This window comes from Myotis lucifugus, unplaced genomic scaffold (assembly GCF_000147115.1).
Source record: "Myotis lucifugus unplaced genomic scaffold, Myoluc2.0 scaffold_10, whole genome shotgun sequence".
Taxonomy (NCBI): Eukaryota; Metazoa; Chordata; class Mammalia; order Chiroptera; family Vespertilionidae; genus Myotis; species Myotis lucifugus.
The window spans coordinates 7325738-7338704 of NW_005871058.1; the positions used below are offsets into that span (position 1 = coordinate 7325738).

The following is a 12967-nucleotide window of genomic DNA, read 5'->3' on the forward strand; positions in this document are numbered from 1 at the left end:
TAGCAGCCCAAAGAGACAGGATGGAAGCATGCCTTGAGCTGATCTGTTTTGTGACTCTTGTTGCCTGGTCTCCTATGAGGCCCTGTCCTGTTGGCCTGGGTGCCTGTGGTCTTGAGGTCCTGCCCAGCTCTTTCTTGTTTTCTATCCTAGGATCTGGATCCTTTCCCTATAACCACCACCTGTGACCCTTTCAGGAATGAACAGATCATTGGGAATGAAGACAGTCCTTGTCCTACCCATTCATTGGGATTCGCATAAACTTTAATTATTGATGCTTACTGAACTGGGCTACACACTTTGTACAGTGAGCCTTGGCCAACCAGGCCCCAAAACTTCATTTATTTCCATAGCAACCTGTCCCAGCACCACAGGCTTCAGCTCAGTCCCTGGGCCACTAGTGCTGTGTAGTCTCCAAATTATAGCATGCCTTGCACCTATCCCCATGAGTATTGTTATTATGGCAGCCAGGAAGACAACTACTGTCTTTATTTACCGCTGCTGAGTCAATCACTCTCGCAGTGGTTCTCAACCTTCCTAATGCCGCGACACTTTAATACAGTTCCTCATGTTGTGGTGACCCCCAACCATAAAATTATTTTCGTTGCTACTTCATAACTGTAATTTTGCTACTGTTATGAATTGTAATGTAAATATCTGATATGCTATATGTGTTTTCCGATGGTCGCGACCCACAGGTTGAGAACCTTTGAAAGACATTTAACAAATTCTGTCCTTTGGCATACTATTTGTGGCAAGAATTAGTCTCAGATAGGCCTGACTTCTAGGCCTACTGAGGGATGCTCCTAGAAAGGCACTTGTCCATTAGCCAGCCTCACAGGAAACACTTGGGAACTTGCTGGAGTTGTTTACACCAGCTGTTTGCACCTGGTGAGCAAAGCACGAATTCACAGCCTCCTCATCAATCAGGAGATCTGGGGCAGGAAGCCAGACGTGTATTAAACCCAGTGTGAGAATGGCAAAGGAAGCCCCTAAGCCTGGCAGAATCCTCACCCTAATGGGTGGCATTATCTACAGCTTTATGTCCTGGGAAGGCCTGGGGACTCTGAAACTACACCTTTGCCTGCAGGTATGTTGGTCATCCCCTGGTGTGTACAACCATCTCTGTTAGTGTGCATATCCTTTGCCATTAAGGAAAATTCGAGTCTTTGGATGTCTTTGTTGTACCTTTCAGTCAGTGTCCCATTGTGACAACTTCACATTTGCCTCATTCACCTCAGTATTTCCTCAAATCCTTTTGTAAGTAGACAGAGTTGAAATAATGAATACATAAACACTCACTGTGGCCTCTACTGAGGTTTACAGACTACCTATCTTATGTGCATTCTTTGAAAAGACTTTGTGAATGAAAAGAGACATGACTTTACCAATAACTTCATCAACAAACTTATGCTAAGATCTACCCTGAGGCAGGCACTGTGTAGGAAATAAAGAGCAAGGTAAGACAGAGTAGCTCTTTTTCAGGACTTTGTCGCCTGGTTGCAGCAAGTGGCAGAGACCTTTCAAGTTCACAGAACATCCACTCACATCTACGTGTTTTGCAGTGTCTTCATAATTACGCTGGTTCTTGCCAGTGCGCTCTGAGCCGAGTGATGGATGACATTTCCAGACTGCAGTGTTTCACAGCCTCTGTATGACCCACCAGCTCTCTATTCCCCTGACATTGTCTCCATGTGGCCTCCATCCGTCTGGGTCCTTGAGCAAGTGTGTGAAGCACAGACCATGGCCTGTCACACCAGACATGTAGTATGAGCAAGAACAATTAAACAACTTCACATTATGTAACTGAGATCTTGAGATGAATTTATTACCGCAGCACAGCCTCATCTATCCTAACACTGGGAAATACACGCAAATACAGGACTGATGACAGGCAATGCATGATAAATTCCAGTGAGCAGAGTAGATAATACATTCCAAGCTGAATCCCACCTTGCTGGTTTATAAGCCAAGTCTGTGAAATTGTGTCCCTTCTGCATTTGCCTTTGCTGTGGCCTCTTCCTAAGAGCCCTCTCTGTGTGGCTGGTGCCCTCCTGTTGACCAGCTCTCACTGCAACAGGCCTTTCCCAACCACCTGATCCAAAGAGCACAATGCCAATGCTATCGCACCTCCCCGTTTTGCTTCCTCACCCTCCATGAAATGTTATTGTCTACTGCCCATCTTTCCCTGACTACAGTGTAAATACAAGAAGAGCAGGGATCATGTCTTTCTTGTTTACAGCTGTGTTTCCAGAATTGAGCCTGACACAGAGTAGGCACTCAATCAATTAACATCTGAGAGATGAACAAATGAATAAACGATATGCAGCCCAAGAGTTCAGATGTGGGAAGGAATAAACTCACTGAGGGCTGAGTGTCCAGAAAAGGCTTCACTGGGAGGCAGGCCTTGAGAGGTCCTTTAAAAAGAGGGTCACCAGGGGTTGTTACAGCTGTTACAGAAGCCTGAGCAAGGCACAGAGGTGGGAGCACACAGGCAGGGGGTCTGGGCTGCCTGTGAATTGAGTGGAGGAGGACAGTGGGAAGAAGGTGGTTGAGAACCTGGAATGCTAGCTTATATAGGGTGTCCCCCCAAATTATATATACACACTTTGAATAATTATAAGGGCAGTGTTTATTAAAATACATTTAATTTTCAAAATTGAGCTATTAACTGTTAAAATGTGTATATACTTTTTTGGGAACACCCTGTATCTAACCTAAGGACAAAAGGAAGCTCTCTTCAGGGGCTGAATGGGAGTTATGCCCCCAAAACCACTGTTAGAGACTGGGTGGAGATTTCCAAGATAGAGGCCCATAGAAAAGAGACTAAAGACAAAGGCACAGTCATTAGGTTGTGACAACAAACCAGATAAGGTGATGATCAGTGGACAGGAAGGAGGAACATGATGATGGATCAATTAAACTTTGTCCAGAAAAGTTCCCTCTCTGCCCAATGCCACACAGCGGGAGTGGGAGGAAGAGGGAACTAGGTCTACAACTCACAGGTTCTTTTCACTGGGCTCCTAATTCAGTGGTCCTTCCACTGCACAGCAGCACCTCTCTGAGCCCCTGGGGACTCAGTCTAACAAAGACAGGAACAATGACCCAGGATAATGCTTACATGGGTTCCTGAGTGAAGACCCAGCACACCACTTCAATCCAGACAGTAAGGAGCTTACATTAAAAACAGCAGAAAACTCTAGTATTTTTATGGTTTCCCGTCTTATGTTTAAGTCCTTTATCCATTTTGAGTTTATTTTTGTGTATGGTGTAAGTTGGTGGTCTAGTTTCATTTTTTTGCATGTATCTGTCCAATTTTCCCAACACAATTTATTGAAGGGACTGTCTTGACTCCATTGTATGTTCATGCCTCTTTTGTCGAATATTAATTGAGCATTTGAGTCGATTTCTGGGTTCTCGATTCTATTCCACTGATCTATATGTCTGTTCTTGTGCCAATACCAGGCTGTTTTGAGAACAGTGGCTTTGTAATACAGCTTGATATCTGGTATTGAGATCCCACCTACTTTGTTCTTCTTTCTCAGGATTGTTGCAACTGTTCGGGGTCTTTTTTTTATTCCAGATGAATTTTTGGAGAGTTCGTTCTAGATATGTGAAATATGCTGTTGGTATTTTAATGGGGATTGCATTGAATCTATAGATTGCTTTGGGTAGTATGGACATTTTGATGATGTTGATTATACCAATCCATGAACACGGTATGTTCTTCCATCTGTTTATGTCTTCCTCTATCTCTTTTTTCAGTGTCCTGTAGTTTTCTGAATACAGTTCTTTACCTCCTTAGTTACTTTTATTCCTAGCTATCTCACTTTTTTTTGGTGCAATGGTAACCATAAAAATACTAGAGAAATCCACAGGCAGCAAAATCTCAGACATATGCCAAAGCGATTTCTTCACTGATACTGCTCCTAGGGCAATGGAAACTAAAGAGAAAATAAACAAATGGGACTACATCAAAATAAGAAGCTTCTGCACAGCAAAAGAAACCATCAACAAAACAACAAGAATGCCTACTGCATGGGAGAATATATTTGCCAATGTTATCTCCGATAAGGGTTTAATCTCCAAAATTTATAGGGAACTCATACAACTTAACAAAAGGAAGATAAACAACCCAATCAAAAAAGGGCAATGGACCTAAATAGATACTTTTTAAAAGAAGACAAAAGGAAGGCCAAGAGACATATGAAAACATGCTCAAAGTCACTAATCATCTAAGAGATGCAAATCAAAACGACAATGAGGTACCATCTCACACCTGTCAGAATGGCTATCATCAACAAATCAACAAACGACAAGTGCTGGCGAGGATGCGGAGAAAAAGGAACCCTCGTGCACTGCTGGTGGGAATGCAGACAGATGCAACCACTGTGGAGAACAGTATGGAGTTTCCTCAAAAAACTAAAAATGGAACTCCCATTTGACCCAATGATCCCACTTCTAGGAATATATCCCCAAAAAACTAGAAACACCAATTAGAAAGGATATATGCACCCCTATGTTCATAGTAGCACAATTCACCATAGCTAAGATTTGGAAACAGCCTAAGTGCCCATCAATAGATGAGTGGATTAGAAAACTGTGGTACATCTACACAATGGAATACTACACTGCTGTAAAAAAGAAGGAGTTCTTACCATTTGCAACAGCATGGATGGAACTGGAGAGTATTATGCTAAGTGAAATAAGCCAGTCAGAGAAAGATAAATATCACACGATCTCACTCATTTATAGAATATAATGAACAACATAAACTGATGAACAAAAACAGATCCAGAGACAGAGAAGCATGGATCAGACCATTAAACCTCAGAGGGAAGGTAGGGGAGGGTGGGGGTAAGGGGGAGAGATCAACCAAAGGACTTGTATGCATGCATATAAGCCTAACCAATGGACACAGACACCAGGGGGGGTGAGGGCATGAGTGGGGGCAATGGGGGGGGGGGTAATGGGGGGATAAGGACACATATGTAATACCTTAATCAATAAAGACATTAAAATAAAATAAAATAAAAATAAAAACAGCAGAAAACACATTTGCATTTTAGAGGTAGAATCTGAGTTTGAACCTCCAAATAATGAGGATTTAATACTTGCCTTGCTGACCACACATCGTTTTTGCAAAGATGGAAGGGGATACAGAATATATTTTTTTTAGTTTAAAAACAATTTATGAGTATTACTATCACAAAGAACAAAATACGCTTGCTAAAATTTCATCTCCTTTCCAGTGCACACACTTTCTAATGGAGGACTGGGTGTTGGGTTAGCAGCCTGGAGGGGCCTAAACTTTTGGGTTGGGGGAGTGCTATTAAAAGCAGTGATGGAGCTTCACAGTATGGAAACTACTCTGTGCCCCAATGCAAAGAGAATTTGCCCAGCCTGTACACTCACTAAATATGTGCTAATGAGTTTTTCATTGTCCACCCCTCTGTTTATGTTCTTTCTTTACCACTCTCTGGAGCTGTGCAAGAAAAGTGAAATAAAGTAATGCAAATGGAAGCAGGAAGACATTTCTACATTACTCATTCTCTGTTCCTCACTTCCTCACTTCCTTCCTCCACACTAAGTAATCTCCTTTATATCAGACCTTCTAGCCTTTCTCTCCTCTTGCACCCTATATCCCTGGCCACGTAATTCTGCAAACATACAGCTCCCATCATATCATACCCTTCAAAACATCCTCAGTCGTGTTGGGAGCTATTGAGTCAGGAGTTATTGAGGAGACATTTCTCTCCACTGCTGGTGTTTCTTCCATGTGGAGGGAGTGGGATCAGTTGCAGTGCTCTGCTTATCTCCCCCATCTCACTCATTTATCTTGGCTGATATCTTGGCTGACAGAAGGAGAAATAGCTCATCTCAGTGGTCAGTCCAGAAGGTGACACTGGCACTCCTCTGCCCTTCCCTTGGGGAGCAAAGGGCCTGTAGGCAGCAAGTGTTCTTCTGTCCCGCCCCCTGCCCCACCACCCAGGTCCTAACACTTGCTGGGCTGCCCTGTCCACTGTTACCACCACCGGAAAGGTAAATCTGTCTGGAACCCAGTATTAGGAAGCCTGTTTGGTTCTCCTGCTAAGATGCTTCCTCTGGTGTAGCCTTTTTCAGCTGCCTGTGCTTTATTTCTCAACTGGTTTAGTACTCAGGCCAGGACAATGGGTACTTTTCATTAGATGCCCCGTGAACACCTACAAACATGTTTCCATTGTCTATGAAAACAAGCAGGGTCCTTAGCTTGGCATTTGAGGTCTTCCACCCCCCAAAAAAAGGTTATCATCAACTTTCTGGGCCCAGTTCCCACTATCCTGTGTCCTTGGGCATGCCAAGGACCTAGGAACAACCACCATTCTGGGCTCATCTGATATCCTAGAAATGCTTCGTTTCTTCTTTCTTCCATATGGTAAATTCTGCTCCTTCAGCTCCCTGGCATTTAGGCCCATCAAAATTCTGCCACCCCATCCTACTCCTCATATAAGCCCAGGTACATGCCCTTCTCTGCGTGCCTTTCTTGTCCCCGAGGGATCTGAGCTCCCTCTTCTGTGCCGGATTTCTCATTCTGTTTCCTCTGCCAGGAACTGTGTCTCCTCCTGCCCACTCCCCACTGCCCCTCCCTCATGAGCCTGTCTGACCACCACTTATCTCTGAGATCTCCAACTGATGCCTTTACCTCCGAAGCCTCCCTCAAGCCCTCAGGAGTGTTGGGTGGTCCTCCTAAGTGCTTCCATAGGACCCTGAATACCACTAAATACATGGAAGTAAATGCTCTGCCTACTTGTCTCAAGAAGTTTATGAAGGCATATAGATAACACTTGCAATTATGTACAAGCCCGAAGAGAGCAGGACTGCCACTCTAGATGGTAAATGCCTATGTCCACATAGAAACCAGAGGTAAATGCCCAGTAAATAGGGGTCCAGCCGGGGAGAGGCTCGGAATGAGTAACTGGAATCAGGGAGGACTTTCCGGAATCCTCTGGCCCTCCGGGGGAGGCTCTCTTAAGAGGGGGTTATCCTATTGAGTGTCTAGCTTCTAACTGGTCAGTGAATTAAAGACATCTATTATTAATTCAACTGCCCAGAGGTTAATAAGGGGCCAAAACTCCTAGTCCCTGGATTCAACGAAGCTAAGGGGGTGCATCCAGGCCACCCAGAATAAATCCAATGAGGAAAGGGTCTGGGCTCTCAGCCCTCCCCCATCTCATAAGCACAAATGCCAAAGAGTGGTGTGCAGCAACAGCAGGTTGCAGCTCAAATGACACGTCTGAATATTGAGGCCACTGCATTTTTCTCACTGGCTCGAAGCTTGGGAAGTCTGATATGACTCTTTGAAGTCTACTCAGTGCACAGGGAATGTGTGGATTTTCTGGGGCCTCTGACAATATGGGGAGAGATAAGACCCTCTTGGGCTCAAGTATCAGGAGGCTTTCTCAAATTTATAAATGCTGCTGGGAAAAGGAGGAGAGCTAAAACTCTGATATGTTTAACAGGAAGTGTTGAACCCATCTTGCTTCTAAGTTAGGCTAAGAAGAATAAACCGATGGCTTATTCTTAGGGGATGGTGAGGGAGTCAATCTGGGCGGGAGAAGGATTGATCAAAATTGCTGCAGGGCCTTAGCCAGTTTGGCTCAGTGGATAGAGCGTCGGCCTGCAGACTGAAGGGTCCCTGCCTAGATGCCAGTCAAGGGCACATGCCCGGGTTGTGGGTTCGATTGCCAGTGAGGGACATGCAGGTGGTAGCCGATCAATGATTCTCTCTCATCATTGATGTTTCTATCTCTTTCTCCCTCTCCTTTCCTCTCTGAAATCAATAACAATATTTTTTTAAAAAATTGCTGCAGGAAGGGTTTCTGCCTGAGGGGTGCCCTTGGTAGGCCCTACCAGGACATGACCACTGTATTTCCTTATTTCTCCAATTAAAATGCTCTATACAGAGCATCTTGTTCTTGTTCCTTTTCTCATGCTGGGTCGTTACCACCAACAATGTTGCACACACTGAATGACCACGTTTCAGGGGGGCTGGGGCAAACATGCGAGGCGGTGGCACAGTACCGATTTTGGTGAGCCACTTGGCCACTGCACCGTAGATCTCATCCAGGATGAGGATGACCACGAGGTTGATGATGACCGCCGTCGCTGTCACTGTCACCCGGACATTGGAGCGTGTGTCCTTGTTGAGAGACAGAGCAGCTGCAGTTGTGATACGATACACAATGACCGCAAAGACAATGGAGAAGGTCAGGGCAATCTGTAGAGAAAAACAGGGAACGTCACACATCCGCAGACAATTATTGGGCACTTATCATTTGCTCAGCCAACAGTATTATTGGCTAAACCAGGAATTTTTAATCTGGAGTCAATTGGTGGGAAACAGGGAACTGCAAACTCCCTAAATTCTCATGCAAATTCTAAGTACAGATGCATTTTTCAGGAGAGAGTGTCTTCCATTTTTATCAGATTCCAAATGGCCCATAATACACACAAAGAATTAACAATGGTGTGTACAATACACATAATGTGATTCCTTTTAGTAGAGAGCACTGGCTATGGAGGGCTAAATAGAAAACATGGAGAGAGAAAAGAGCAGGTTCCCTCTGAGAAAAATAATCTGTCCTCGACTGTACATTCTCTCCCTAAAAAAGGAGGGGGCAGGGCTCAAGCTTGGGCAGTGCTTTGCAAGCTGTGTGAATGACACTCTGGTGTGCAACAAATGAGGAATGGGTTTTACTAGTAGATGTGTCTGAGTTATGGATGTCTTCAGATTTCTGGGGGTTACCTGGGAGTGCTAAAGCCTGGAGTGTGCTGGTGGCAGCCTCAGCTGTTTATTCCCTTGTGCTTTACAAACATCAGTGCTTGCCCTGTGGGCCATAGTGTGAAAAAGAGCCTTCCTAAGCGGGGAGGATGCAGTGTTCTCTGAGTAAAGGGAGGATGTGTGTGTGTGTATGTCTGAGTGGAGGAGAGGTTAGATGGGAAAGTCACTCTGTGGGAGACCCCTCTTCGGAGGTAGGCTGGCGGTAGGAGTAGCAGAAACCCCAGCCTCCAGGTCTTGGGTGGAATGACTACCATGTAAGAGGGGAAACCTGGATGTGACATCACCGCTCTCCAACAATGTAGACATTTTCACTTCCCGTTCCTCTGGGATTGTCATTGCTAGACAGTAAGGGCCTGGAAAACATGGTGTGAGATTCTTTTTCTCCAAAATCACTTTTGCAGTGAAGGTCCATGGTGGAAGTAATAATGAGGCAGGGGCAGCCAGGGCATTGGAGAGAGAGAAAGAAAGAGAGAGAGGGAGGGAGGGAGAGAGAGGGAAGGAGAGAGAGAGAGAGAGAGAGAGAGAGAGAGAGAGAGAGAGAGTATTTGGGGTTGGATTTAGGGGAAAAACAATGACAAAAACATCCTTTTCTTTGCAGTCTTGGTGGTGGTGCATGAGAGAAACAACTGGGCAGGAAATCAACTTCGATGCTCCTTCTCTAAGAGGCCCAGCTGCTAAACTGGGGAAGGAAGAACACTCCTGGCTACACAGAGTGTGATCCCTGGGACCTGCTCCATCAGCTGGAAAGTTGATAAACATGAAGGATCTCAAGCACAACTCCAGACCTAACTCTGTCTGCATTTTAACAAGATTCCTATTCAAGTTCCAGAGGCACTGCTCTTCTTACTTGAGAAATCCCCTCTTCCCACCTTCCCTACTTCCCCAGCCCCACCTCCAACATGTCTCTCCCAGCCCTCTGATGCTGTTCTTTGCCATCTTAACTTCTCTGATCTTGATTTTCCATCCCATTATAGAAATCAGGTTTTGAAGCTCTCCTTCAGTGTTTCCCACAAGTGTTTCAAGATTCAGTTTTCAAACTGGAAGACCTTGGAGAGCACCAGCCCAGTCCCATGACCATTAAGTAGACCAGGAAACAGACGTGGAAAGTGATTTTCTCAAGGTCAAAAGGCAAGGACTACTACCCTACTGTCCTGGATCATGATAGGAATGAAAAAAATGTTAGCATTTAGGGCTCATTCATGTTTAGCTTTTTATCTCACATATAAGGGTCCAAGAAACAGCAATGTGATTGATCCAAGGTCTGGAGAGTACATGGCAGAGCTGATACACTAATGATGATAACATCATCATCGACAGCTGATCCATTTGTATCCACACTATGTCATTATTCAATGCATATCTTCACTAGCACTAATCCTTATAATAGCACTAATGTCCCATCCTGACATTAGAATCCATGCACTCTGGCACTAAATCCAGTACTATTTTCACCACTTTGGCTGCATTATTGATTTTGTTGATTAAATTCAGTAAATAATTTCCAACCACTTATTATGCAAACCACTGTGCTGGGAATATTTCATGTTTGTGAGCAGTCCCCCCAACTAAGCCAAAAGCAGGGATTGGTCTTGTGCTGCATTCTGTGCCTCCCTGTTTGGTAAAGATTTGCTGATCCTGTGCACATGGTCACATTATCATGGTCCCTGTTGCTTTTGGTGTTTTAATCCCATAATATACTTCTGGGCAGAGCCAAATTGCAATGGAAGTCAGGCAATAGAGTCTATAGCCCTATTTGACATTCTAAGAGAGACAGAAAGGGGAATAGGTCCCGACACTCTAGGACTTACATTCTGAAGTGAAGTTGAGAAAACCATTGCACACATAACAACTGTTGAGCCTAGTAGCAGCTGGACAGAGTCACAGGCCTTAGTTCCTGAGTTTCTGGTATGCTCTGAGCAGAGAACAGGGGGATTAGTTATAGGAAACTCCACAGAAGCAGCTTTGAGACCATTTTCTATGGGAAAGGCTTCAAAGAAAGAATAAGGAGGAGCAAAAAGAAATGCACAGGCAGAAGCAACCTCTGGGAGAAGCAACTAGTAGGAGAGTGCCAGTCTAGGGCATGGCATGTAATAGTAACTCAATTTTTAAAAATATACACATTAATGACTTTATCACTGACATAATAAGTTATCTCTGGAATCTTCTTAATTCACTTATTTTCTCATTCAGTCATTCATAAAAGATGTTTTGAGTACCTACTATGGGTCAGTTACCATTTTTAGGTGTCCGGGATATAATGATGAACAAAGATAAAAATTTTTTGGGCATTGATCTTCTAATGGGGAAAAATAGGCAATCTATATATATAAAAGCCTAATATGCAAATTGTCCCCACGGGAGTTCAATGGGAGACCAATTGCTCACTATGATGTGCACTGACCATAGGGGGCAGCACAGAACGAAGGGAGGCCACAGCCAGCAGGTGGCAACTGGGGAAGGGAGGTCCTGGCCAGCAGCTGGAAGGCCCTGATTGGCCCTGATCACCGGCCAGGCCTAGGGACCCTACCCATGCACAAATTTCATGCACCAGGCCTCTAGTAACCTAATAAATAGGTAAAATATATAGTATATCTGTTGTGATAAATACTATGGAAACAAATAAAGCAGAACAGGGGCATAGGGAAAGATTGCAACTTAAAATAGGGTAGTCAGGAAAGGCCTGGGTGAGAAGGTGACATTTCAGCAAGGACCCAATTGAGTAAAGAGAGAGTTGGAGTGGAAGATGAATGGTGGAGAGGAGGAGGGCCAGCCCTGTAGTATAAGAATCTACATCTCATGAAATATGAAGACTTTAGAGAGTTTTTAGCAGAGGAGTGACATTATCAGATCCAGATTTTACAAAGATCAGTAGAGGGACAGTATAAAGGCAGCGAGATCAGTTAGGAGGCCATTGCAATAATCCAGGCAATGGAGGAGGGTTTCTGATGGCTGGTTCCCAATGTATGAGTATAAGTAAATGATTGTCTTGGGCATGGCAGGAGTGCTCGGGCTCCTAGTTCTAGAGGAAGGAAGGACAATGCCTCTGATAATCCCCTGTCCTGTAAATTGAAATTCAGAAGAGGGTTAATTCAAAAAGAAAAGAAACTTTAGGTCAACATACTGGGTGAGAAAAGAAAGAGAAAATTTATCTTCATCCATGCTGCCTCTATCACGGTGGGAAGATGGACACAGCATGTGACATTTTCTTGGCTCTTGTCATCCTATGAAAAACATCCCCAGCTGATCTGGCAGACTGGCATCCCTAAAAACGTCCTCATGGCCCTGGTCCTGAAATCTTTTGCCAAGGTTCAGTCACAGGGGACGGAGGAGGGAACGATATTTGATATTCCAGTTTGTTGCCCAAATTTCATAACAAAGTACTCTTTTATAAACACCCCCTGACCCCTTGACCCCATGCTCCACACAGTGTTCTAGGGTAATGCCCTGGTCCTCACGTATGATGAACCAAGCTGTGAATCCACAATGGAGATTGCCCATGGCCACTTCTCAGGGACAAGGGTTTGTTTTCCTTTTTCTCCCTGTTCTCCTTAGAACACAATTTTCTCTGCAGTTCCATAAGTGGGGAATGAGGTACGTTTAGTTCTATCATCTTTATTCTGAGAATGTAGCCCTTTGAAGTTCTAATTTAATTTGGTGAGTACCTCCTGTTAGAATTTCAATTTTGAGCCAGCCATTCCCCCTGCTTTCAAACCTCCTTGCCCCATAAAACCACCAAAACTAAAGCTGTTGGCCAAATGGGAAAATATCCTCAAGGTACTAGTAAAAAGCATCTCCCATTTTCCCTTAGCGTTTAGCCTCACTATCCTGTCAGACCTTTAAGGTTTTAAGAAGATTGAAAAGCAGGCCTGGCTGCTGTGGCTTAGTGACTGAGTGTCTACCTATGAACCAGGAGGTCACAGTTTGATTCCCACCCAGGGCACTGGGGTTGAGGGCTTGATCCCCAATGAGGGGGCATGCAGGAGACAGCCAATCAATGGTTTTCTCTCATCATCGATGTTTTTATCTCTTTCCCTTCCTCTCTGAAATAAATTAAAAAATATTTTTTAAAAAATATTGAAAAGTATATTTATCCAATATTTTGGGGAGTTAGTTTCAGCACAATGGGATGTTATGAATATCTTAACCTAT

The 12967-nt window shown here is 44.2% G+C and overlaps 1 protein-coding gene across 1 annotated transcript in view; it reads right to left on the reverse strand.

The window, feature by feature from the left end:
* Positions 1-12967, reverse strand: part of ANO2 (anoctamin 2) — a 290309-nt gene that overhangs the window by 62715 nt on the left and 214627 nt on the right. The window contains exon 18 of the mRNA XM_023749823.1: positions 8059-8254. Coding sequence (XP_023605591.1) covers positions 8059-8254 — 196 coding nt within the window. The remainder of the gene's footprint in view (positions 1-8058; positions 8255-12967) is intronic.